Genomic DNA, 25727 nt, shown 5'->3' with positions numbered 1-25727 from the left:
CGACTAAATGCTTCACTGGTGAGTTTCTACCTGTGTCTGCCAGGTGTTTGGTGTTGCGCAGCTACTGTGCAGTGGGGTTTTTAAAGGTTCTTCACTGCAAACAGCTGCCTGATGCATCCCGGAACAATGCTATGAGAGCAGTGATAGTGGACCAAAACAGTAAAGTTGTGGGCCGGACAGCTAAACAATGAGATGAAACTCGATATAAAGCTCTGCAAAGCCGATGGGAGCTGCAGATACACATGCATGATAATTCTTTGTAGGTTTCTCACTATGAGTCACATAGTGTCACATTATTTTTGAGCACAATGTTATCACTGCTTTATAGCTAGAGATCTTTCTTTGTCAAGGTAATTTTTCTTTTTGTTTTTTTATCATACAAGTCACTGAAATCTGACCATCTGGCCAGTTTGTTTTTTCTTCCTGGAATTAATTGTATGAGTCACTGAGTGACTAAAATGTCCTCAGTTCCTTGGCGATGGCCAATCAGAAGTCTGGTCTATAGTATTATGGATCAGAGCTTGACAAAATCCACCACCTGTCAGCCTAAACAAGAGAAATGCAAAAAAAAAAAAAAAAAAGGTTCATTAAATATTTTCTAAAACTATTTGAGCCATGTCTGCCTTTGTCCAACAGTTTAACTTTGAAGAAAGCTATCAAGCTACAGACAAGATAATGTGCCTACTGGGAAAAGACCTCCACTCCATTGATTCTGTAGAGCTCTTCATCACACATGTCTCCATTAGAATAGCATTGCTCTGTGTGGTATCTCTGATGACCAAGCGTGATTGTGTGTCTATCTGGATGCTATCAAGTCTGGATGGTCAAAGAGGAGGATGTATCCGATAAGCATCAGCTAGTGGATCGATATGAGCCTCTAAAAATACACAATCTGTTTGTGCGTGTATGTGTGTGTATATTGGAGGGTGACACAATTGATACATGGCAGATAACGAGAAACTATTTAGGATGGCCTCTCTAAATACGGCTCTTGTGCATTCTCTTTTTTTTCAGCCCGCAGGATCAAAATTTGATGAATTTTCTTTCTTCTTTAGCAGAAGAAAATGACTCAGTGCGCTCTTTGTCATGTGGGAACCAACCAAAAACAGACTCGCAAACCCATTTTAGAGCATGACCCAGTGAATAATAAGAGATTTCTGTGACCCACCTAAGGATAAACCAACCTTTCAAGGTCAGTATAAAAGCCTATGAGAAATGTAGTGACTTCCACATCAGCTGCTTTCATGTATTTGGCTTCATTTCCTCCATCAGTCTTGGGACAAGTATATGAGTGTCCTGGCCCCAAGGGTCCTTGCTTCGAAAATTTTAAGCAACACACAACAGAGCCAACTTCCCAACAAAATATATAGCAGTATCCAGCATGCAAATTCACTGGGGCGGAGAACTTTTGAAAGCGATCACTTTTCTTTACGAGACCTGTTTCATCTTTTATTCTACATTTGTGACTCATGCCCCTGTGCTCCATTTCAACGAAAATATACAAAAACAACTTTTCATCTATTTTGCTCAAATGACCCAAGTTCCTCAGTCATAGTCTCAGGTGGAAGGAGGGCAGGCGCCCCATCGTGCCAAACTAGGAGCTTGTCTGTTCAATAAAAGACACTTTGAACTTTGTTAGAAGCCTTTTGGAGTGTCCACCCACTGCACAGCTCTTCCCTATAGGGGATACGGAGCGAGGTGGGTGATGTGCTATAAAGATAAAACACAGAAAGAGTCTTGACTTTATTTTGGCTTAATCAAAGAGTGACAGGGAAAAATATATCATACATTTGACCTACAGTATTTTCAGAAAACTTGAGCAAACTTGATCGTAGTACCCTCATCGTTATCACAAATTCAAAGAAATTTACACTGCTAGTTAACTTTATTAACAACAAAACGTTGTACTGGGAGTTATTTTTTGGCATTTGAATAATAGCCATAAATTATACAGGCAATGCTATAGTCACAATGATTATGCTTTGAACTGGTTGCATTTGGTGGCTTGACTTTTGATAGACCAGGCTAAGCAGTACAGGTTCCCTGTGACAAGTTAACTGAACTTGGGATATCTGTGCAGGAATGGTCAGGAGTGGCCATTTAAATAGAATAAAAGAAGAAGTTAACAACAGCAAGGCATACATTTTTGGTCAAAATTGGTCAGCTCCAGCCCTTTGCTTTGCATATGGTTGATACAGCCTGTTAAGCAAAGAACAATGGACTGAAGAGCAATGATATCCTGAGTTAATTCCCGCGTCCCTCCTCCTCGGTGCACCATTCAACAGTTTGATGGTCATTAAATTTATCCACTGAGACAATAAGCGCCATCAAAACTCTTTCAAAACTAATTTCCCACGTATGATTACTCATGTGCCTTCGGAGCAACAGTGGAGTTACGTTTATTAAGCCTTTAACAGGAAGGAGAAGTGAGGTCAGATGAGAAATGACGCGGGAAAGTGTCATTTGGACTGAAAATCACAATGAGTCATCACAGACTGTTCATAATGTTCGTCAGGAGAAGTTTATTACACAAACTATTAAATCTACCAAGTATATCTAGCCATGCATGCAAGAGAAGCCAGGAACAAGGCAAAGAACAATGAGAAGCCTCTGTGACTTAATCAGTGATGTGAAGATTTCCTATTTATGTCAGGCGGAAGTGAATTCTGTAATCTTTAACACAAACAAACGAACCAATTAAATGATTTTCACCAGCCGAGCTTTCAGGAAAGAAAGAAGTAGGGCAGATAGCATTAACTAAATGACATGGAATTATTAAGTAGATGCAAAGGAGACATGAGGCACGGGCGATGTCACGACCCTCGAGTATCCTTTCATCTCCTGAATGGTTAAACATCTCTCGCATCCTCCTCCCACGCCTTCATCCTCCCCTTCCCCCCCTTCGCCTTTCATCAACTTGCTCGCTCCTTCCTCTCCTTCTGTTCCGTCTCCTGTTTATGTAGCTCCAACTCCAACTCTGATGTCTTTCTCTTATCTTTAATTCTTCTTACTTTACCAGCCTGGTCCTTCCGGCCTTTCCTCCTTCCTTTGTCTATCCTTCCTTTATATATCATATCTTCATCCTCTACTCTCACAAAAATCTCCTTTTCCCCAGCATTATATTAATCCACCATCTCTGACCTTTGTCTGGAAGTTAGTGACACATCACGTCATTTAAATTTAAGATTCAGGGGTATTCATAAACAGCTTTAGAAGAATAAATTGAATTTGGGTGCTTTCATACCTGTAGTCAAAAACAACAACAAAAAAAGATAAAAAGATACATGGTTGACTGAGAAAGTTTCTCCAGCTGTATGTTCTTTGGTGTTACAAACAGCTCATGAAGAAATAAGCGATTATAAGCATAATCAGCCTAATTAGACATGTTATGAATAATGACGTAGAAACCGGCTGAAAAGGAGGGGTATTGTGCTGTAATAATTTGGGGCTTCTTACTGAGGGATCACTGTCACACACTTTCTAATGGACTTAATGAACCCGTAAAGCCCACGGAGGAGACTAGCACAGCAGTTTGAACAGCTTTTGTCCGGTTAATCAGGTAAAGACACATATGTGGTTACCAAATGATTTGCATAAATGCATACATGGTTTGTACAGATCAATTATAAGACCGCTTCCTGACAGGTCCATTACTTTAGCTTCTGAAATCATGTATCTGGACATGTCTGCTATCATAAAATCACATGTGATTTTCAGACTTTGCTTGGACGTGGACAACCTCATGCTGTGTTGGCTTGGTTCTTTGGTGAGCAGCAGGGTCCAATTGACTGCTTTCACAAGAGTCCAAACAAACCACACATGCACCAGGGTTCATTGGAAAGTGTTCTCTTTTTTTTTTTGCAGAAGGCATTATTATTATTTTTAAATATTTATGTGCAGTGTGCATGTAGTTTCATAAATTAAGTCTCTGGTTGTTTTAGCATGCTTGCTTCTTCTCGAACAACTAGGCCACTGCCACACTCCTCCCCTTACTTTTCATTGTGGATGCTCCACCTTTCGCTTCTCATCTCATCTGTCTCTCTCCATTAAACACGCCAACGATCAGAGAGGCATCTGGAGATGCATCTTTAAGCTTTAATACACTTTGAATAATTAACACACAAGTCAGGCACACATACACACGCATGCACAGCTGAGTCTATCAGTAGCAGGCAGCTCTCCCCCAGCCAGAGAGACCCAGAGGGAGAAGGGAAGCTTGTTCTGTGCCAGCCCCAGAGCCTCTGAGCTGGGCAACTCGGAGCTGTGAACCAGCCTGAGCTCCAGCGACCGGCAACAATAGAAAGACAGCTGTAACTCTGACACCCTTAGCTGAGAGACAAAAAGAGAGGTGTGTCTGGCTGCTGCTAATTGACTTGTTGAAGGGATGAGGCAGTGGGTGAACAAGAGGAAAGAGCTCATAGGGTTGCAGATCAAAAAGGGAAACCCGTGTGGAGGCTGGCAAGGTGCATGGCATGCTTTGAGCAGTGATACTAGGGGAGTCCGCGTGTCGAAACGTTGGCTCTGGGCTTCTGCTGCTGTGTGCACGAGCCTTAATGCATTCCTGCATGCCTGCTTTTGTGTTTCCTGCACCAAGCGCCGCGACTTGACAGACACATATGAGCATCAGCACCGGCTCACTTATCATGGTGATTCATCCTCTAATTAGCAGCACGAAGGCTAACACTGATCCACATATCTATATTCACCTTCTGTTCATCTGGAGCCTAACACAGCCTGCTAATGATTATCAATGAGGCTAGGCTACAAAGCCACCAGTTCAATCCCTTGTGCAGCAGCAATGCATCATGGACCTACTGTATTTCACGGAGTGTAAGGAGGTCAGGCTTCGAGGAAGGAGGAAGGGAAGAAACACAAGATAAGGGATGAATTGAGCAAATTGGAAGAAAAGGGGGAGGACTGAGAAGAGAAAGAGGAAGAAAAGGGAAGAAAGGAGGTAAAAAAACAACAAAGGAAATAGGAAAATAAAAGACGCAGGGGAAATAGGAGATAGGAGGAAAGAAAAGATCCCACTGGGAACAGTCAGAGCTGGCGAGTTGCAGTTTCACATATTGAAAAGGTCAGTGCCTCGATAGTTAAATAAACTCTTTCAGAACGGCTGATGCAGAACAAGTACTGGCTCGTAATGAGCACTTCTTCTGACAGATTCAGATGACTTCACTCAGGCAGTGTCTTCATGAACACATCAGACCTAAATAATTAGCCACTATAGAAGCTTCACTTTCTTAAAACATGAATAAATAAAAGAGACAGAAGAAACTAACAACAGGTCTAAAATCCAACACCTCATCAGACTTTGTTACTGCTACAAAAGGAACAAAGCGATACGGTGCCAATGCTGTAGTAGTAGTATTATGTGGTGTATCAGGGTGTGGAGGTTGGAATGGTGAATGGACGAGGTTTCCCTAGTTTTGTTAGTTGCCTAAACCCAACAACCATGCCCTAATAGTTTGTTTGAGTGCAATCTCCTGATTGCAACGTACATCATTGCCGTCTGATGAAGACCATGCATGATTTTGACCTTTTTTCCATAAACAGTATGTAATATGAATATTCTCTTCCATCTACAGTCAGTATTTTAGACTTTTATTGACCAATGAAAAGATGTTTTGTTACATCATGTATGTAGGATAGATAGAAGAAGGATAGCTTTGGATAAGAACTTTTGATTCAACGATCTCTCTGAACTAAGTCAGACTGATACATGCGCCTCAGCGTCAGATGACCATTAATCCTGGATGATGCTGATTTCAATCTAAAACAGTAGAATAGCTTTGATTAGGCCGATGTGCTCTGTGGAAACATGTAGGACAGCCTTGATATTGATAGTTTATCAGCTGAGGTGGACAACAACAGGAAAATTGCTTGATAGTTTATCAGCTGAGGTGGACAACAACAGGAAAATTGCAGGTTTGAACCACCTTTACTTACAATCCATGTGGATCCATTTCAATATTTTTTTTAATTTTAATATATTATATTAAATGGTTCACCGATGACTGTTTAAACATAGGTTTTCATATGGTGAACATGTGTCATTACAGCATTTCAGGGTGATTTAAGTTTGGTTTTTAAGCTAGTTTCTGAGAAAAAGAGTTTTGCCTCGGACAAAGACGATGAGTTTGGTAAGAAGTGAGAATTTTAAAAACATTGGTGGTCAGAGATAATCATTGAACGTAATGTAGGCTATAAAATACAACATTCATGTTACAGCGTAATCTACCAGGCATGTGAACTCAGAAATCTCTCCAAAGAAAACAGCCTCACACTTTGACTACACGTACATTTACTGTATGACTGAACTTTAGATGGCTGCACTACCCCCAAAGTCCAAGCTTACAAATAAAACCATGTGTTTGAGATGTGTTTAGGACTTTTCTTTGCAGCTTCAGTATATGATACCTTTAGGCTTTTAGGATATCATCAATAACCAGAAGTTCATCATGACTAATGACAAAACTGTCATTGTATGGCGCGTTTCACACGAGCACAAAAGAAGACAAATAAGTCTTATCCTGTCAAAGCTCCCATCTGGGGCTCTTACTTGGCAGCCATTTTGTTTTTCCTGCCAATCATGCGCTGCATTAATTCATTCGGGGGGTATGAAATATCTCGAGCAAAAAGCAACCACATGCAAGATGAATGAACGACTTAATTAACGAGCGAGCGAGCTGCAATCAATAAATGAAAAAGCAGGCGAGGCAAACGACCCTGTTGTTACTTCTTCTGTTATTCTTTTCTGATTTGAAGTCATCTGAACCGACCCGCGGGCCCTGCGGAGTCGGCCCGGTCGGCTCTAGCAGCATGAACGCTTGGATTCATTGGAGCAGAGCAAATTTGTTTGTCTCTCTGTTTGTTTGTCCTGGTGTTTGTTTCTCTCATTGTTTGTGTTTATACACATTTCTGTTCATGGCCTTCTCAAGTGTTTCTTCCGACTCTGGCAATTTTCTGCCTGGTCGCCCCTAATATGCCTCTGTGTTTATCTGCTGTCACAACACAGCTGATTTATATACATTTACATATCCAGGAAGTGACAACAGAGAATTATATTTACTTCAAGAGAAGCAAAAATAAATAAATAAATAAAAATGCATTAGTGGTTATCGGTTTACAGAGGAAAAGGTGTATTTTTGTGATGTACCTGCAGAACAGATTCACAGATGCTCTGAATTTTATCAGATATGAAGTGAAGTCAGCCTCAAGAAATATGACAAATGCCTTTGGGAAGAAACCAGTGTAGTGTGAATTCAATCACTTTGGCAACCTACTGCTAATGACACAGGGGGAAACTTTTTCAGGCAGCGGAGATGGGCAATATTGCTTTCAGCAGGGGCTACGGACTGGCAAATTGGAACAAAATCAAGGCTAGAGGAGATAAATGTGTGACGACAAAACTACCGCTGTTGGCTTCAAGTGCGCATATGCATCCCTTCAAAACGTTACCTGTTCAATGACGGAGTGTGTACGTCAAAACACACACATACACACACACGTCTCTTGAATGTCTGCTGTGTTAATAACAATAATCCATGTCAGGATGCTGGGGATGCCACTGGTATGTGTGTTTGTGTGTGTCTATCAAAATTCAGTAAACCCCCCCCCATGACATTCAAAGTGTCTGGGTAACCATGACAACGCCTGCACTAAAAAAAAGATAGAGTGCACCAGAAGAAAGAAGCTGAATTGGTTTCCAAACAAGATGAGAGTGGATGTCAGTCTGGTGTGTTTACAGGAGGGTGTAACATGTGATGACAGGGTGTGTGGAGTCAAGTGTTATCCCCCTCCCTCCCTTTTACTCTCTCTTGACCCCCCCCTTTCCCGACCACACACACACACACACACACACACACACACACACACACACACACACACACACACACACTTGCACAAAATGCCCTGAAATTACTGCCCGAATTACAATGCACACACATACCTCGCTCCTCTGGCATATTTGATAAACACTCATACACACGGACACACACAAAGCCTTTACACGCGGATATACGATACATATATGTTGCACACACATGCAAACATAAACAGGAATTTCAAAACATGTGCATGCAGACACACACACACCTTCATGCCCACCCACACTGACTTGTATGTTTGTTTGTTTTTTTCTGATTGTATAGTTTTAACTTTCCCAAAGAGAGATGGGTCGAGTGAGAGAACGAGGAAGTGAAAGGAAATTACAGGCAACAAAAGGGGCGCGGGAGGAAGAAAATGAAGGCACAGCTTGCATTTGTGTGCAACACATAGCATGTTAATCTGATGGGATCAAATCAGATTTTTTCCCCCCCTGTGCTGTCAGAGGACACAGAGTGAAAAAAAAAAAAACCCAGAGAAAAGACGACCAAAAGGAGCGAGAGAGAGCGAAATCAACAACCTTCTATCACAGCTAAAGTGAAGGTGTCGAGTGCAGCGATTAGAAAACACAAAAGTTTATTTGTGTTTGTCAGTGTGAGTTCCCGTGTTTGTGCGAAAGACAGCGAGAATTAGAGACTTTCAGACGCAGACAGAGGGACTGTGCGAGCGAGTCAGCTCGTGGATAGATGAGGTGTTTTCATGCAAATATAACATTTGGGATGGCAGCGCACGCGCGCGCGCGCTTCCATTTGCATACTCATTCACCACGACTTGTTTATAAGTGAATAAATCCAGCGCTGCTTGGAGTACAACAGCTGCTGCTGGGCCACTCAGAGCACCATTCATTCATACACTCACACATACACACACTTAAATGGTGTACAAGTCCCAGCTGCGCCATTGGCGTTACTATGCCACCATACATACTTGTGTGTTCGTGTGTGCACATGCATTAATACTAAATAATACCAAATATTCCTGTGTTGCTTTGTGTGCTTCTGGATCTGCATTTCTGTTTGTGTGTGTGTGAGTGTTTGTGACAGCATGTTTAACTACATGTCTGTGTGTGCCTTTGTATGTTTTGTATGTGTGTGTGCTCGAACCCTCACCTCTGAGTTGTTGACTCGTCCCTCCTGGAAGGAGCAGTCGCTGGCATCCTGTGTGCACATGTGACGATATTTGCACCAGTGACAGGGGAAGTTTCCGTTAACGCAGGATAGGCATCTGAAGAAGGTGAGAAGGTAGGAGAGGGGTTAGAGTTACTAAAAGTCATTTTAAAATTAAATCTCCATTTGTGGTCTTTCCAAAAATCTTCTTTATAAGAGCGTCCACTTCCCTATTTTCTTTGTCTATAGCGGCTAACCCTAACTATTGACTATCTGTCAAAATGGTAATTTAGAAACAGTGTCGTCAAGTTTATCCAAAAGATATGACTGACAAGTTTACAGTGCACAGCTGCTCAATAAGCAATACACCTAACTTAAGATTAAAAATGTAAATAATATAAATAAAAAAAAAAGATTCCATCATTTCAGTCAATGATTATATCATTCAGATTCTTCCTTTAACTCCTGGCCTTTAAACATCATATAAAAAACACAATGATACATCATCTGCATATCAGAACCACATGTTTATGTACTGTATAAGCATTCATAACATCTGGAATGATTAAACATAATTCAATTTTGTCATTAAAGCACACAAATAAATTATCATTGCAGTACCAATCTCATGTTTTTAGATGTAACTAACTAAATATAATGTGTAAATGCAGCATGAGGTTGAATCAGAAAATATTCACATATTGGGCACATATATTTAATGTATACTAGTTTGAATACTTGTATCTAAGAACCAAAAAAATAAATAAACAGAAGCATTTAGGAAACAAAGAAAGACATTTTTGTTTAAAAAAGGAGCCAGCTAAATCTCTGTAAAGTTTAGAAAATCCTCCAGAACACATTTCCTTCATAACTTCTGCTTATAATAATCAGCATAAAAACACACTGATTGAAACTCAGCTGTTGTGACCTGAATTCATCATAGATCAGGCAGAACTGCTGCCAAGCTAAAATACAGGAAAGACCAGAAGCGTCGCACACTGACAGGCCGAGCGTGGACACGCATCAACATAACATCAAATGTTTACGACCATATCTCCCAAAATCACGTTTGAACGACAAGTGTAACTGCGGCCTTGTGCATTAAGACGTTATTCCAGCTGTCAGCGAGGCCAAGACGGATGCTGAGAGAGAACAGCAGAGAGAGGGAGAGAGAGAGAGTGAGCGCAAGAGAGAATCCTTGGCGATCCACTCCTCCCTTCTTATTCTCCATGCTCGGAGGCTTATAGTGAACTAAGCTGGCAGACCAAGATAAGCCTGTTTTTATATAACACTTGCTTTTTTTTGTGTGCTTCTTCTTCAGAGTTGAGGAAGCAGAATGAATATATGCACATTCAAACATGGATTAGCACACAAAAACAAGGCTATCATGGCTACCAGGAAAAAAGAAAGAATAAACAATTGAAGGGAAGATTGTACAAAAACAAAAAGGTTAGTTCAGGAATTGAATTTGTATTTAATACGAGGAGTTCAATTCATTAACTAGCTTTGTGTTCTTGATTAAATGAAAAAAGAATCTTAGCTATGGCACGCATACTTTGTTTTTCTAAGTTCAGCACTGTCAACATGTTCAGGATGAATAAAGTGTCGACATGATCATAATTTCCTCAAGTGTGCTGTGTTAAATTACTTTCTGTCAGTTATCTGACACCCACAGGAAGACACAGGAAGGCTCCCCATCTTTATTGTCACGTTCTTGTCTTTTTAATGCTAACTGAAAGAACAAAAAAATCTTCACTTCGCTGCAAACTTTGCTGCAAAATGATGAAAAAGAAGTTTAACAATAATTACAGAACCTGCCTGACAGACGTTGATATTCTCTTGATATTCTCTTTCAGCTGGAACACATCCTGGCTTTACACCACTTCTGAACTAAACCTCACTTAACTGGCTTAGGAAAAGCGAGCTCTAATTACACGTTACATCAGTCCGCTCTCTCATATCCTGTCACTGTACTCAGTCAGGCCTTCTGCAGCTCAACCCCCACACACCCACAGTCTGCGCTCGCCAACTCACATCCACCCAAAGAACAGACTTGGAACCTGCAGGGTCCATTGTATGTGTCCATCAGCCTGTTATCACTCTCCGGATTTCTTTTCACAATGCACTGCATTGCGCTGCCAAACAGCATGTTAATGTTACTTTGTTGTGCTCATGAATATACATGAATGCTACAGTTTCTGTTGGGTTCATCATCTCACACTTATTATTATTATTATTATTATTGTGTAAGTTAAATGAATAGATCGGTGCCACTCTTGTGTCTGTACACTAAATATGAAGCTACAACAAGCAGACTGTTATCTTATTTTAGCCTATAAGCTGGAAGCAAAGGGAAAACAGCTAGCGTCTGTTTAAAGGTTCAAAAAAAGAAATACCAGCACCTCTAAAACTTACAAATTAACTTGTAACGTTTGTGTAATCTGTACATAAAAAGATCAGAAAACATAAAGTTGTAGTTTCACAGTGAATTATGTGTGTGGCTATAGTCATGACTCCAAATAAATGCAAATGCTGCTCCATTTCTGCCGGGTGCATAATTAGGGGCAGCCGTTAAGGTGATGACAGGGCTATGCTTCAGTTTACTGCACCCCAGAGACCAAACAGTCAAATCTATTTATAATGAGCATGGTATTGTACTGTACAATGCAATGTAGATAGATAGATAGATAGATAGATAGATAGATAGATAGATAGATTATACTTTATAATATTATACTTGATCATTAATAACCCACACCAGTGATTCAGTCTGTATCCGGTTCATGTTCATGTTCAGCTGTTCTTTGCTTGGAAATGTGAGTCTTGGAAAGAGCGCTTGAAAACATGCAAACTTCTTATAACAGTAAAGTCAAAGGAAAAATAAATCACAATGCCACCTTCACTGTTTGACTGACATGTGATTTCTGACAAGTCTGGTCCAAAAAACACCTCATTAATGAGCCACACCGGGGCTTTAAAACTGGGTCCTCCAAACTGAAGGACAATTGCTTAACTCACAATGCCACCGTGCTGCCGGAAAGACTGACTTTAAATTGGATTTCAGTCTAATCCTCGCTCTGTCTTTGTCCCTCTGTCCTTGGTTTATTCAGATTTTCGGGGGTTAACTCCTAAATCGCCCGATTGGAGTGACAGAATGATGGGGGCTTCATACAGCCGGCGATAAGCTAGTGAGACTAGACTGAACTGCAGTGTGAGGCTTATAATCAATGCCAGTGGATTTCCATGGGGAGAAGGGTGGACTAAGGTTATGCTAACAGTCTGATGTTTGTTAGTAGAGCTGGTGAGCCAGTTCCTCCTCACTATTAACCCCAGGGTTTATCGATTTCTTGTTGCAGGGACGAGTGCGCACGCATTAACACATTCATGTGTGTGTCTGTGCAAGCCTGCCCATAACACACTGCAATAACACACACTTACAGACTGAGACACACACACTGTTGCCCCGTGTTGACATCGTGGCATTCCTCTGGGTCACCTGGGCAGTGGAGACTTGTCCTACAGTAGAGCTGTCAATGCTTGGACGTACAGGTTTGGGTAAGTGGCTGCGCTGCTGCAATGTAGTCAATAAAATCCCCTGCTATTTAACAAGGCCTAGCAACAGAGCCGGGTCAAACGCCTTTCCATCTTCTCCGAGCTTTTGTTCTAGCGAGGCCAGATCGATGGAGCAAAGCTGTTGATATGCGAGCAATGGCCCCGCACAATCGGTATATGAAAGGAGCGAACGATCGCATGCACGTTTAATTCACATCAGTGTGGATAAAGTCACAGATGCGGTTGTAATTTATGCTTAATTAGGAGGTTAGTCTTGTCGACGCGTGCTGACCCAAAATGGAGCAGGCCTGTGACCCATTTTTGAGGCACAGAGCTTGAAGCTTTAAAGGCGTAATCAGTGGTTGAGGCAACTATGGGCATGTCGTGATTCTGCTAAAAACCGCCAATCGGTTTGACATCCTATCTGCCACATATCTTCCGTGCCGTAGTGTTTAGAAGACAGATAAGGGTGGCTGTGCTATGTGATCTATAAATAACCCTTTTTGTGTTTTATCCAATAAAGTGAGCAGCAATAAAAACGATGCATACATCATGAAGTTACAAAGCACAGGAACCAAATGAGAAGTTTAGATTCTCAACAGGGGACACAGACTCATTATAAGATATTATTGCATCTTGTCACTGCGATGTCCAAAAGCAGTAAGTCTGCAAGTCTCAACCCTCAGTTTAATTAAAACGGGTCACACTAACTGCAAAATTGGATCAACAACACAAAAATTCTACATCAACTTATGGTGATGCAACTGTGAAAAAAGTTCCAACGAATAGGACGACTCCGGAAAGTTGCCAGCGGATAACAGAGTTTGGTGTTTGTGCAGGAGGTGAAAGCGAACAGTCGGCCTGCATGAGAGCACATCCTAGGGGCCGGAGCGTGGGCTGGTCCCCTCCCTTGAGTGCTTCTTTTCACCGCATAGATTTGCAGCCCTTTCATATTGTAATGGTCATGGTGGCCTGAGGCTGCAGCGCTAACCTTTTAGCTGTGTGGGACGCATTATTCTTGACACAATGGGCGCAATCTCTGTCTCGTTCGCCAACACTCTACTTTATATCTCTCTGTCCCTCGTCATGCCTGCCTCTCAGTTGTCTTTTCCCTCACCGGCTTCCAGGGAGACGCAAGTTTTCTTTTCCCTTGTCCCACTCTTCCCTCCAGCGCTCTCCCTACTATCTACCATCCCTACCACCTCTCTTTAAAGATGCATTATTCCTCCTCCCGCATGCTCAATTAAACTATTCCAAACCTCTTTTTTAATGCAAATTTCTAATATTGTAACACCGTATGTAAATAGCTTGCAGCGTAATTTGCTGTCTGTGCCTTCTGTCTCTGCGTGTTCCCTCCGACTGTGCGTGCACCTGTTTGTGTGCGTTCGTATGAGAATGTACAAAGCTGGTGCATCCACCGACAGCGCACTGAGCGAGGTGTGGAACGCCGCGGCTCCTGCACCTTCCGACGGGGCTGGGGGTTAAAGGTTTAGAGGTGGAGGGTGAAGGGGAGGTGTTGTGTAATATGTGGGTTTATGTTACAGCTGCTGCGGTAATAACTGCGCTGTAGTTTTACAGTCCTGCAGAGTCCTGAGGGGGGCCGGCGAAGCCAACATCAAAGGCTTAAACGGCAGAGTGGCTGTTTATGCAGCAAAGAGAGGAGGGCTAGGTGGGCTGGTTAATCAGGGGAACGCAACACACACACACACACAAGAAACGAGAAAACACTTCCTGAATGCACACACAATATGTACGACTGAACACTACACTGACACATATGCTGTTTAACCCACACACACACACACACACACACACACACACACACACACCCACATTCACAAAATGAATCAAAACCATTGAACTAGGCCTGGAGGCCCCGAGAAGTGGCCCAGGTGGGCACTCTCTCTCCGAGCCCACTCCATTATGACGATCTCCACACAGGCACCCCGGCTCGAGCTAATTAACGGTCTATTACTATGCAGATATATGCGGGGCCAAGAGCAGAGCACAGGCAATAAATGGGCTTGATGAACGAGAGAGGGGCAAGAAAAAAAGAGGTGGCGGCGGTGGTGGTGGTTGTGGGTTGGGGGACTAAGAGGGGTCGAGGTAAAGAGAGGAATAGGAAAAGAGAATGTAATAGGCAGGCAAGAGGAAGGTGGGAAGGCAGGAGAGGAAAAGAGTGCCAGGGGGCTGGAGGGAGGGAATCAGGGAAGGACGGTGGCATGAAAGAGAGAGAAAGGAGGACGAGTGCACTTTAGACTTGTTTTGTGAGGCCCGTGGTTCAGGAATTAAGATTTTAACTCAAAACTTCTGAACTGAGTCTAAATGTGGGCCATACCTTCTTAAATCCGTTATTGATCTGTTTCATAAATCCAGTAAATCAAGCATAAAATCCAAATAGCAAAGCACAAAAAAGACTTTGGAAAGAGTTCTTAATTTCTGCTTTTATTAGTTAAAAAGGGGCATTTCCCTTTTTCTGTTTGAGAGCTACAGTAAAGGATATTTTGAATGATGTAAACATTAGTGGAGTAAGTCATGCTCTCATCAATCTACGCTTGGCTAGAGGAAGAGAAATCCACTTTGAGTATGCCACAGATGCATTTTCATTTGGGACGTATCGACACAAAGTGCAGATACCTAAATGCGAGATCGTGAGCCGGTGCCAGGTGGAAGAGACCTGAGAGCGAGAGAGCGAGTGTCTGGACGGCGAATTCCACTCAGCGACTTCGGAAAAGCAGCCAAGAGTCATTTAGGGAGTGACATTTTATTTATTTTCATTTAACCTTTATTTAACAAGGCAGGTCAATTAAGAGCACGTTCTTCATTCATTATCAGGCCCGTCTCTGTTGCTGCTGTAGCGCTTCCCTCACTTCACTCCCCCTCCTCTCTTTGTGGAAGTTCAGCTGAAAATCTTCACTGGGTTAAAAAAAACACAGAAAGGCTAAAAAAAAATTAGGAAAATAACTGATTTCATTTTTCTTTCTGACTGATATTTCTTCTCTTGTATTTTTTTGGTCTCCGTGGCATTAAACAAGATTCATTTGAATCACATTTCTAAATGAAAAGTAAATAATAAGATAATATGATATTGTTCTTGAGCTGCTCGCAGTCGTAGGGAAGCTCACTCGGAGTGATCTAATATTCTATGCACATTAGTTTGTGATAGAGAATGCACCAAACATCTGGTGAACACCTTGGTGCACATTCACGTCTGCTGCTCTGCCCTTTAGCTGCTTAAACTAATGTTAGCTCATCTTATTTTTCTTGCTAGATTTGGCGGCCTTTAAGTCCTCTTCAGTCACTTTTTTTTTTCCTTTTACAGAGACTAGAAACACAAATTATTGACCTTTCAGGCAGACAGACATAGTGCCACTCGCTTAAACATGAGTCATCAATATTTCTCAGTGAATGTGGTATTTGTGTTGTGATTTAGGTTTAGATCCATATTAAGACAATGGGGAACTTGAATAGTGATTAAAGCTAATAATGAAGCTTCCACATCTTAAAATAAATAATATTATAATATATTATAATATTAATATTATAATAATATAACAAAAAATCTTTTTTCTAAATGGGGAATATGCAAATTGTTGCATTACAGTATCATGCATATGCAAATCCGCAAGGGCAGTTTCTGTTCGATATCTACCAGCTCATCACTTACACTTACTATCAAGCCAGCTGCTAATGTTTCTCAACACAGTTCACTCTTCAACAGTAATTTTTGCCCAAATAAATAAATAAAACATTTTTTGGCAGTGTATGCATGGCATAGCAGCAGCAGCAGCGTGCAGAGAGCAGATAACAGCAGTGTCAGGTTATAGTTTGGCCACCTCATGTAATTAAGGTTAATAAGCTGCAGCTGATATTTGTCCTTATAGCTAACAGCGCTGAAGGTCAACAACTCTCGCAGCATCATAGTGGAAGTTTTAATAAAATCCTGATAAGTGCTGTCTTATAAAATCTAGTTTTGACAGAAAACAATTTAGTGTTCACTCTAACAACTAATATCAACTCAAGGAACATTGCAGATATCAAAAAATAAAAAAATCGACTATGATAAAGTACCGACATAACAATTTAAATGAATTGCTCTCTTCACCAAATTAGAATAGTGTACATACAGATTGTGCGCAGCCTCTAGTTTCGCTTTCCTTTCTTAAATAACATACTCAGCCATGTATAAAAACACAAAAAAACTGCTCTCATGCCAGCACTGAAAAGCCAATCAGTATCCCTATACTTAAATTAGGGATAATTCATTTCCAAGAAACACGACTGACGTGCTTTAGCCACCCAAGCTTGGCCGCCCTTCCAGGTCTTGCATGGTTAGGAATCGATTTATTATTTCACTCACCAGTAGTCCCTTCATTGCTTGAGATTTAATTAACTAATTGATTTGTAAAAAGCTTGAATACATTGAATAATGAATTAGCAGAGGTTGCACGCTGTTCTCTCCATTCTCCATTATACGTAGGAGTTATTTGCACGCCAATATTTTAGCATTATTGCCTTTGGTAAAGAACCACAGTCACCTTTCTGTTGATCAATGCTTTCCACTATTCTGCATCTTGCTGGCTGTGTGATATCACTGTGTATTGGAAATAGCATTCAGGCGATTTAACTCGAACAATTGCGTATGCAAAGAGATTTTTTTCTCGCTCATTTCTTCCACTTCTAATTTCACTACATTCATACTCAGCAACAAACGCTTTCTTTTGACAACAACAACAACTTACGATTGGTGGACGCTGCAGTTGTAGAAGACCAAGTCCACGCTGGCAAACTTCTTCCCCGTCTCCTTAGACTTCAGATACAACTTTATTACACGTTGGTCACCTGCAAAAAGCCACCAAACACCAAATTACCTTTCAGCAGTGTTACTATGTTTCTACAGGATACATCTGGTATGTAGTATGTGCATGGAAATGCGAGTCCAGGCAATGTATTCTGAAATGTTAACAGCCTCGTTTTAGGTGTAACTTGTCAATTCCTGTACAGCTGACATTTTGGAGCTACAGTGTTTCTGCTGAAAAGTAAGCAGAGCCTGGAGCAGAATCAATAGAAGTGGTTGAGAAGTTACTCCATGGAGGAAACACTTCAGCTGTCCATATACATTCATGGGTTTTGTGCAGGACAAGTTTGTGAATCAGCAGTTTCTTATTTTGATAATCACAAAGAGATGGGTGCAGTTTAAAGAGCAGAGTGACTCGTGTTTCACACAGTTGAATGAACAGGCTGAAAAAAAAAAAAGTTTATGCAGCATCAAACAAAACTGCTCAACCGAAAAGCCCAGAATGAAGTAAAGTCGTCTTCTCCACAAAACAAAAGTTTGTTAAGTGTCCATAATGCCAGTAAACATTTTATGATGATTCATTTTTTTTCCCATAAAGTGTAACTTCCATCGGGAGGCTCTAACAAAGCATATCCAGATTGAGAACTGTGGTTAAAACTTTTACTTATATCTAAAATAAATAGTTGAATCAAGAAATAGTTGACAGTAGTTTTGTCACCACCATCTCATCTTTCAACCAATCACATGACCCCATCCCCTGCTTAGCTTTAGCAAGAAACGGCTGAATTAACATCTTTTATCGTATTTTTTTCATTTAGCTATCTTAACAAGGTTGCATATGGTGGTTGTTTTTGGGGGGTGACTATTGACAGGTAACAAAAACGTGTTGATATGAGAAGTGACACGAAATAAAAACACTTGAAATACAAATATTATTCAGATTTTTTTTTTCAACTTTAGTTATTTCTTACATCATTTCATAAATTGTTGGTTCATTTACTGTAAATGTATTGCCCTTCAAGCAGTCAGACAGCCAAATTGAGACAATTCACGTCAGACGTCTGGGAACTTCCTATCATAACAGTACGACTGCACACCTTACAGATACCCTGCATACTCATAATGCTGATATTCATTTTTACCCTGGTCTCGTGTGATGGGGGCCACCTCTTTGGTAGTGGGTGACAGGCAGAAGATCCGTCCACTGTAGATGCGCCCTTCTGTCTCCACATAGTCCTCAAAGGAGCAGTTCACTCCAGCAGACAGACTGGGCACATTCTGTGTCTGAAGTACCAACTAGGAGAAGGAAGTAAAAAGCAGAAAGGTGCGGGGCAGCATGAATTTAAAATCGATATACTTCATTAGTGATGCAATAAGAAATACTTCTTCTGGTCCACAGCAGACATGAGGCTCAAAACTCCCTTTTTCAGCTCATAGTCAAAATGATGGACACATGATGACACAAGAACAAGCTTTATTGATCCCACTCCACATTTATCTTGCTCACTTTTGCTGTCCATCATCCTTTCTTCCACTTCTTCCCGTCAAACAAACACGCAAACACAACGGACACACTTGACACATTTGAGCAAACACGCACCGACACAACGTACCTGCACTTCTGACATGGTAACAGAGATGGTGTCGGGTTGCACGGAGAGTCGGACGCACTGCTCCACTCTGGTGGTGAAACGCTGAGGCTCCTCCGCCCGCTCACACCGGTCTTTCCTCGAACATCTATGGCCGGAGGATACACTACAGTCACATCTTCATTCAGAAACACTGATAAGATTTCATTCCGATTTGGTAATCCACACTAATCCTGTTTGTTGTTGTCCTTTGTTAGGTAAGATGCATTGTGTTAGCTGGGTTTCTTTCAGGCAGAGCGCCTGTTGGTTAGTGGGTGTATGGATGGATGTATGGGAGCAGATCAGGGAGATGCATTTGAACAGTGCATATAGTTTAAGGGTGAAGAGAGTGATGGACTTTTACAATAGCACATTAAAAGAGAGATTAGAGAGAGGATCTTCAGAGTTTTGGTACCCTGACAACAATATGTATGTGTTTGTATAGCTTGTGACCAAGGGTTGCATTAATCCAAATTAATTTATGGTTTAGGAGTGCTTATAAATAATTCTAAGGTTGTCTATCATCGTGAGACCTAATACAGCACAACTGTCAAACATAGAGAAAAACAAATGGGCCGTAGCGTTGGTTTAGGCAGAGCTCTGAAGTCGCACTTGCATTAGCTGATTGGCACCATCTGCTCATTCATGCTTCACCATCAGCGGCTCATTCATCAGCTGCTTGGCTATCAACGCAGGTGTACACGGTGGCCTTTAAAGCCAGACACTTCCCACTATTACTCTGATGAAATGTTCATCTCGGATTGTTTGAGAGCTCCCTCACAGAGCCAGCCACAATATCTAAGGTATGATTTGCTACAAATGGTCAATTTCTTGACTGTTTCTTTCCGGTGTAAGTAGAGCAGGTTTATTCGACAGGTAAAAAAAAAAAAAAGAATTGAAATATGAATGGGCCAACTTGATGCTGATTTGAGTGTAAAGGGGTCAGTATGAGTCAAATCACATCTGACATCAAATCAATCCTCTGCCCAAAAATCATTCCAATGTCAAAATTGGTGCAACTGTGTCGAACAAATTTACCAACTTCATGAAACCCAACAAACACGACCACTTCATGCAATGATTGGCAACACACAGAGGTGAGAGAGTAGGAAAGGTTTGCTCTGTTTTTCATTCGTTCATTTGGTTCTCCTTTATGTCAAATGAGTGCACAAATTAGTGCAACAGCATCAATTTGTTTAAGGTAAGACTATCCAAAGGTTTGCGGTTATCCCGCGATTCAGCAATTGTTGTGTCAAGCCCTTCGTCATAACTGTTTGTACTGCTCTGACCAGCCATGAAGACTTTTGCTGTTAGATATGGTTGACAATGCATCAGGCAAACCAGTTTATCTTAAGCATACACAAGCCTTAAGACTAACCAGTCGGAAGCCCATCATATAAGAAGAAAAGCAAAGTGACATAGTCTTACTCCCGTAGATTTATGACCCAAATGTATGTATTAATGACAATATTTATAAAACCCAGATGATGCTTCTGAGGTAGACAGGTCATTTTGCCATGTAAAGATATAATTTTTGACAAAGATTGCATATAATTAATGTTGGCTGCATTAAGAAATATGCATTTTCTTCTCTATGTGACTTTTTTTTCTTGTTGAACGCAGCCCTTATAAGACTGCAAATTGTGACACTTGACATGCTACACTACAATCAAATGTGATGCCAAACAGATTTACATAATATTGGTTACCATGAACATAAAGAATTGATAGAATTTCTACAATTCTTCCCGCCACAGTATGAGATTATAACTTCAGAGCACCCACTTCATTTAACCACTGAGATGACTGCATGGCTGAACATAGTGAGAGGCACTTACACATTATGCAGCACACACCAGCCACAATGAGGGTCTCCTGATCCCAGGCAGGCTCCACAGGAGGTGTACTGCTCACAGCTCTCCACTGGTACACGGGTGACCTGGAATTACAGGAACGCACACCTGGTTAATACTGGGCATACACCACCACCTTCAAACAGCTTATATGATATAGGCCGGATGTGCACAGGATCTACCGGAGGTGTCCTGTGCCTGGAACATGAGATTAAAGGAACAAGCCCACTGTGACTATCAGAGATAAACAGCTCTGGAGGTGCTGCTTACAACTCCACACTGCTGCATACAAGGCAAGCTAGAGGGGGAGAAGTCGAGGTTTTAAACACATGTAAACACACACATGGGTTAAGATTACACCCTCTGACAAACAGCTCTCTGTAATATACTGTGTGCCGCCCGCAGTTCTCCAGTGGATCAGAAAACGCTGATGCAAGAATGCAGTTTACTTCAAGAGATACTAAACAGAATCCAGAAATGTAAATAGCTCTTAACTGTCCACTGGAGCTTAAACTGAAAACAATCTGAGAATGTCTGGATGATGTCCTTTCAATTGAAAACATACTGGGCCGAATTATTTTTGATTATCTAAATGGAACTAAACTCTAAACTCAGGATTGCCAGCCGGATCTATTCATTCCATTCATATAAAAAAAAAAGTCATTGTTTTTATTTGTAGCAGATTAAAACAAAAAAGAAACTGGTCAATAAAAACACTTTCTTAAAATTCTTACTTTTAATTTCGGGTCAGTTTATTAGGTATGAGATACTACAGCTTGTGATGTCATTAGGTTTGTTCTTACTTAAGTGTGGACACTACACTACATATTAAAGATAGTAATGTTGGTTAATTGATCAAAAACTTTTGTCCCAACTAAATGCCATTCAGTTTTTTGAGAGACATTGGTGGTCTCCAGAGGATGCAGCTGTATGAATTTTGTGATATCATGACTTTTCCTCTAGCACAACGATGATGTGCCATTTGGCATGGTACACATCTTCTGAAAGCATTCATCAGGCAGGGATAGTGTAACATCAGAAAAAAGAGAAGACATTGCATTATCTTTTGTGTAAGACCTTGCATTTTTGGAGCCTAATCCATTCTCAAGACTAAAAGGTTGCGTGAGTCGATTTTGACTCTCTGTCCTCTGCAAGCCCCCGAAATGTTAGGGCGTACCCCTTTAAGGCCTTTTACGCAATGCATTTCCCAGGCTGTTTCGACTTATGTGCACATTTTTCAGCGCATGCTATTCCATCGAACTGAGCTTAAATTGTCATGTTCTTTATATAACCTTCATGCTTCAAAGCTTTAACATTGTCATTAAAATGGGAGCTGCTGCACTCGATGAAATTGAGCAAAAAGATACTTGACCTTCAGTCACTTCTTTTGTTTTCTTTCTAGCACTGAATCTCACACATGGCACACAGATTTCTGCACAAGATTTCATCAGAACAATAAGAGGTCCAAGTTTCTATTGCCTGTGAGTTCCTCACAGAGAATACGCTATTGTACATTACACTATAAGATAACATCCAAGTATGTGCGCGTTTGTCTGCTAAATCTCTACCGGCTGCCATCTGTGTGTGTGTGTGTGCATGAAGATAAGATGAAACTTTAATGACTCTTTGGGGAAATTGGAGAACTTGGGTATTAACAGGACATCAAACAATGCTGTCCACATTTACCTGCCTCTTAAACTGCAACCAAAGACGCACCTGAACATCAGGGAAGAGAGTGAGACGCAGTGGAATTGATTTAAGAAGTCCACAGATAGTTTGTCTCTGCAGTTATCATAAAACATGCGTGTTTTTCTGCTGCTGCCTGCATTTTCACCATCCACCATCTGTCTGCCTCCATGTTTATCAGGAAGAGTTACCTCAAATTTCACAGAGTTGTGGAGTACCGAAAGTCAAGGAGTTATCCTTCAAGAAGGTATCCTGAAACGCTTTAATCATTGCCGTGCAAACTCAGTTTCTACTCTCTTAAATCTCCAAAATCACTAGTGTATCCACATCCATTTTCATCCGTTTATCTCAACTTACTGGATACCAGTGACAGACAGATTGGCAGACAGGGAACTGCCTCAGGCAACACACACACACACACACACACACACACACCAGTGAGGAAGTTGGTGCAAACTGAGAGTTTGAGACAAGTTTTCTGTGGCAGTTGTTAAATACTTAAATACATACATGACCACCCAAGACACGCATGAGCACGTGCATGCACGCACACCTCCAGTTGCCTTAGTCTGGTGAAGTACGACATCAATAACACTGCAAAGGCAGGGGGCATACCAGGTGAGCTGGAAGGTGGTGAGGGTGAATTCTAATGGCAGCTGCAGGCACAGCAGTGGAGAAACCTTCAAAGAGGAAACTCTACCTTTATGGCCCCCCTTTTTTTTCAATTTTCTTTTAACCGTCAAACAGTAAAATCAGGCTCTTTCATGCTTTTTCCTGAACAAATGCTACATGATTAATCAGACACATAATGCATATTTGATTTTCATGTCACTGTACTTCTGATGTGTTCATTCTCCACCTACCCTTCATTTCTCATTCATCAATCTGTGCAGTGGTTTTGAAGTGAACATCACATTGAATTTTAAAGTTCATCTTCCTCATCCTCTCCGTTAGGCCCTGCTTCAGTCGTGACACGTGAAGTAGACTGCATGAAAACTTGACATTCAAGACAGAGTTTTGCAGTTTTGTCAGTTTGTGGGTGCTGGGCACCAGTCAAGTTTCTCTTCTGACATATAAGATTTAGTAGTTTCATGTTACACAAGATTGAAAACTCAGTGTCAATACCTGCAAGGAACATCAAATCACAAAATCTAAAAACATAGACAGATCTTTGCAAACCAAAAAACTGCATCAACGTATTAATAGTGTGTGGATTATTAACATGTTGCAGTTTGGTCTTTGAAGTCAAAAGCAAGAAACAAAGAATCAATGAAATCCTCTTATCAGGTCGGGTCACAGTGGCAGCAGGTTTAGGAATGTCCTTCTCCCCAGCAACACAATCCAGCTCCTCCCAGTTGGACGTGCCTGGAACAGCCCCAAATGGAGGCATCCAGGGGGCACCAAACAGATGCCGCCCTGCAGTGGCTCTACTCTGAGCTCCCCCGAGATGTCCGAGCTCCTCACCCTATCTCTGAGGTTGAGCCCTGCCAACCAGCGGAGGATCCGCAATCTCATTCTTTTGGTCACTACTCAAAGCTCATGAGGGTTGGAGCGAATCAAGAGCTAAAATAACCTTTGACTTTTCCTTTAGCCCCACCATGATGTTGATATACTTGCTTGGATGAATCACCCTTAAGTGTACTGTGCGTTCACACAACACACATACACGCCATTAATTCAACATTTTAGTTGCCGAATACTTTATAAAGAGTAAGCTTCCTGGAGCTCTTTAGACAAGACCGACTTTTCCTTGGGCATGCCAGCTAACTGCTAACATACGGACAGGATCTGTCAGCTTATAGAGTGTGGTGTTTGCCAATGATAACTCATAGACTAGCAACAGCCTTAACAACACATTGTGATTGATTGATTGATTGATTGATTGATTGACGGATATACAAACAGACAAATCAGTGTTTATTAGACGTGTGGTGCATTGTTTGTTTTGGTTAGGTAATAATGACTTGGACAGAACATGATCAACGTCTAGTAAGCGTTGAAAACAATTCTAATATTTTAATTAGTATTTTAATTGTGGTGAAATGGAGACATTTTAGTGTATATATATATATATATATATATATATTATATATATATATATATAAATAGTGTAATATCTCATGACCTTCAGCTGTACAAAAACAAGAATGTTCAAGACTAAGAACGTGAACGTCTAACATATACCCTCCAAATATAGTACAGCATTGTCATGGCTAGCATCTAGCATACTGGCATTAGCATTTGACAGAAAGCATCACTGTGCCTAAGTACAGGCTTACAGAGCTGCTAGCATGACAGGAGTCTCAGACATGTTAATGACAACAGTGCAGGAGCAAAAAGCTTTTATTGCCAATAATCAAAGTCACCCCAAAAGAGAAAATTACCTTTTTTGCCTTTTCCCATAGAAATTCATGCCTCTTAATATCATGTTATTACAAAGCTGCATCCTTACAGAGCTTTCATAACAACACATCTGAGCTAGATGCCAGTACCAATCCCCATTTCACCAAGACTGCACATCCCTCTTCTGTGGCTATTGTGTCCAACGTACAGTTGGACACAATAGCTTATGGCAGATTCATAGCATGATAATAGTAACCTTGTCTGATAACTATTAATGCTACCATTACAGGCACAGGCCCTTAACAGGACACCAAATAGCAGCAAATGCAGTCATTACTTGCGCCTGGACAAATACCACGCTAGTAATACAGCAGCTCTGATAGAGGAAGAAGGAAAAAAAAAACATGTCACGCTCAAACACAACAGCCAGGGAGAGAGGTTTATTCAACGGGGCTTTTGTGGTAGTGGGGCGAGATGTATTCCAATGGAACAGTTCATTATTGAGGTTTTAGAAAACAGATAATGGGATGGGATAAACGGAATGCTTGGCCAAAGACTGTCTTACTGAGGTGGTAGAAGAGCGTGTGTGTGTGTGTGTGGTGGTGTGTGTGTGTGTGTGTGTGTGTGTGTGTGTGTTGTGTGTGACAGTAAGTAAGTGAGAACCACCTATTTAATTAAATATGGCATTTTCACCCTAGCCTATTTGCTGCTGCAAAGGGAAACACATTCATCTGTGGGCAGTAGAAGGAGAGAGGAGGGGAAGACAGGAGAATTAGGAGGTGAGGTGGGGGAAGATAGAAATCATGAGACCACGAAGGGAAAAGAGTCCATATTAGTCATTTATTTTAGTCTTCAAACTGATATGGACAGGCAA

The 25727-nt window shown here is 41.2% G+C and overlaps 1 protein-coding gene across 2 annotated transcripts in view; it reads right to left on the bottom strand.

Annotated features, from left to right (window-relative positions):
* Positions 1-25727, bottom strand: part of LOC104919270 (plexin-A1) — a 255711-nt gene that overhangs the window by 95543 nt on the left and 134441 nt on the right. For both annotated transcript variants that reach the window (XM_019272556.2, XM_010731243.3), the window contains exons 5-9: positions 20810-20910; positions 18957-19080; positions 18486-18639; positions 17288-17387; positions 8997-9111 (exon numbers count right to left, since the gene is read on the bottom strand). In XM_019272556.2, coding sequence (XP_019128101.1) covers positions 8997-9111; positions 17288-17387; positions 18486-18639; positions 18957-19080; positions 20810-20910 — 594 coding nt within the window. The remainder of the gene's footprint in view (positions 1-8996; positions 9112-17287; positions 17388-18485; positions 18640-18956; positions 19081-20809; positions 20911-25727) is intronic.

Source organism: Larimichthys crocea, chromosome XV (genome assembly GCF_000972845.2).
Source record: "Larimichthys crocea isolate SSNF chromosome XV, L_crocea_2.0, whole genome shotgun sequence".
Lineage (NCBI taxonomy): Eukaryota > Metazoa > Chordata > Actinopteri > Sciaenidae > Larimichthys > Larimichthys crocea.
The sequence above is the reverse complement of the archived record's forward strand: the minus strand, read 5'-3'. Positions and strand labels throughout refer to the sequence as shown.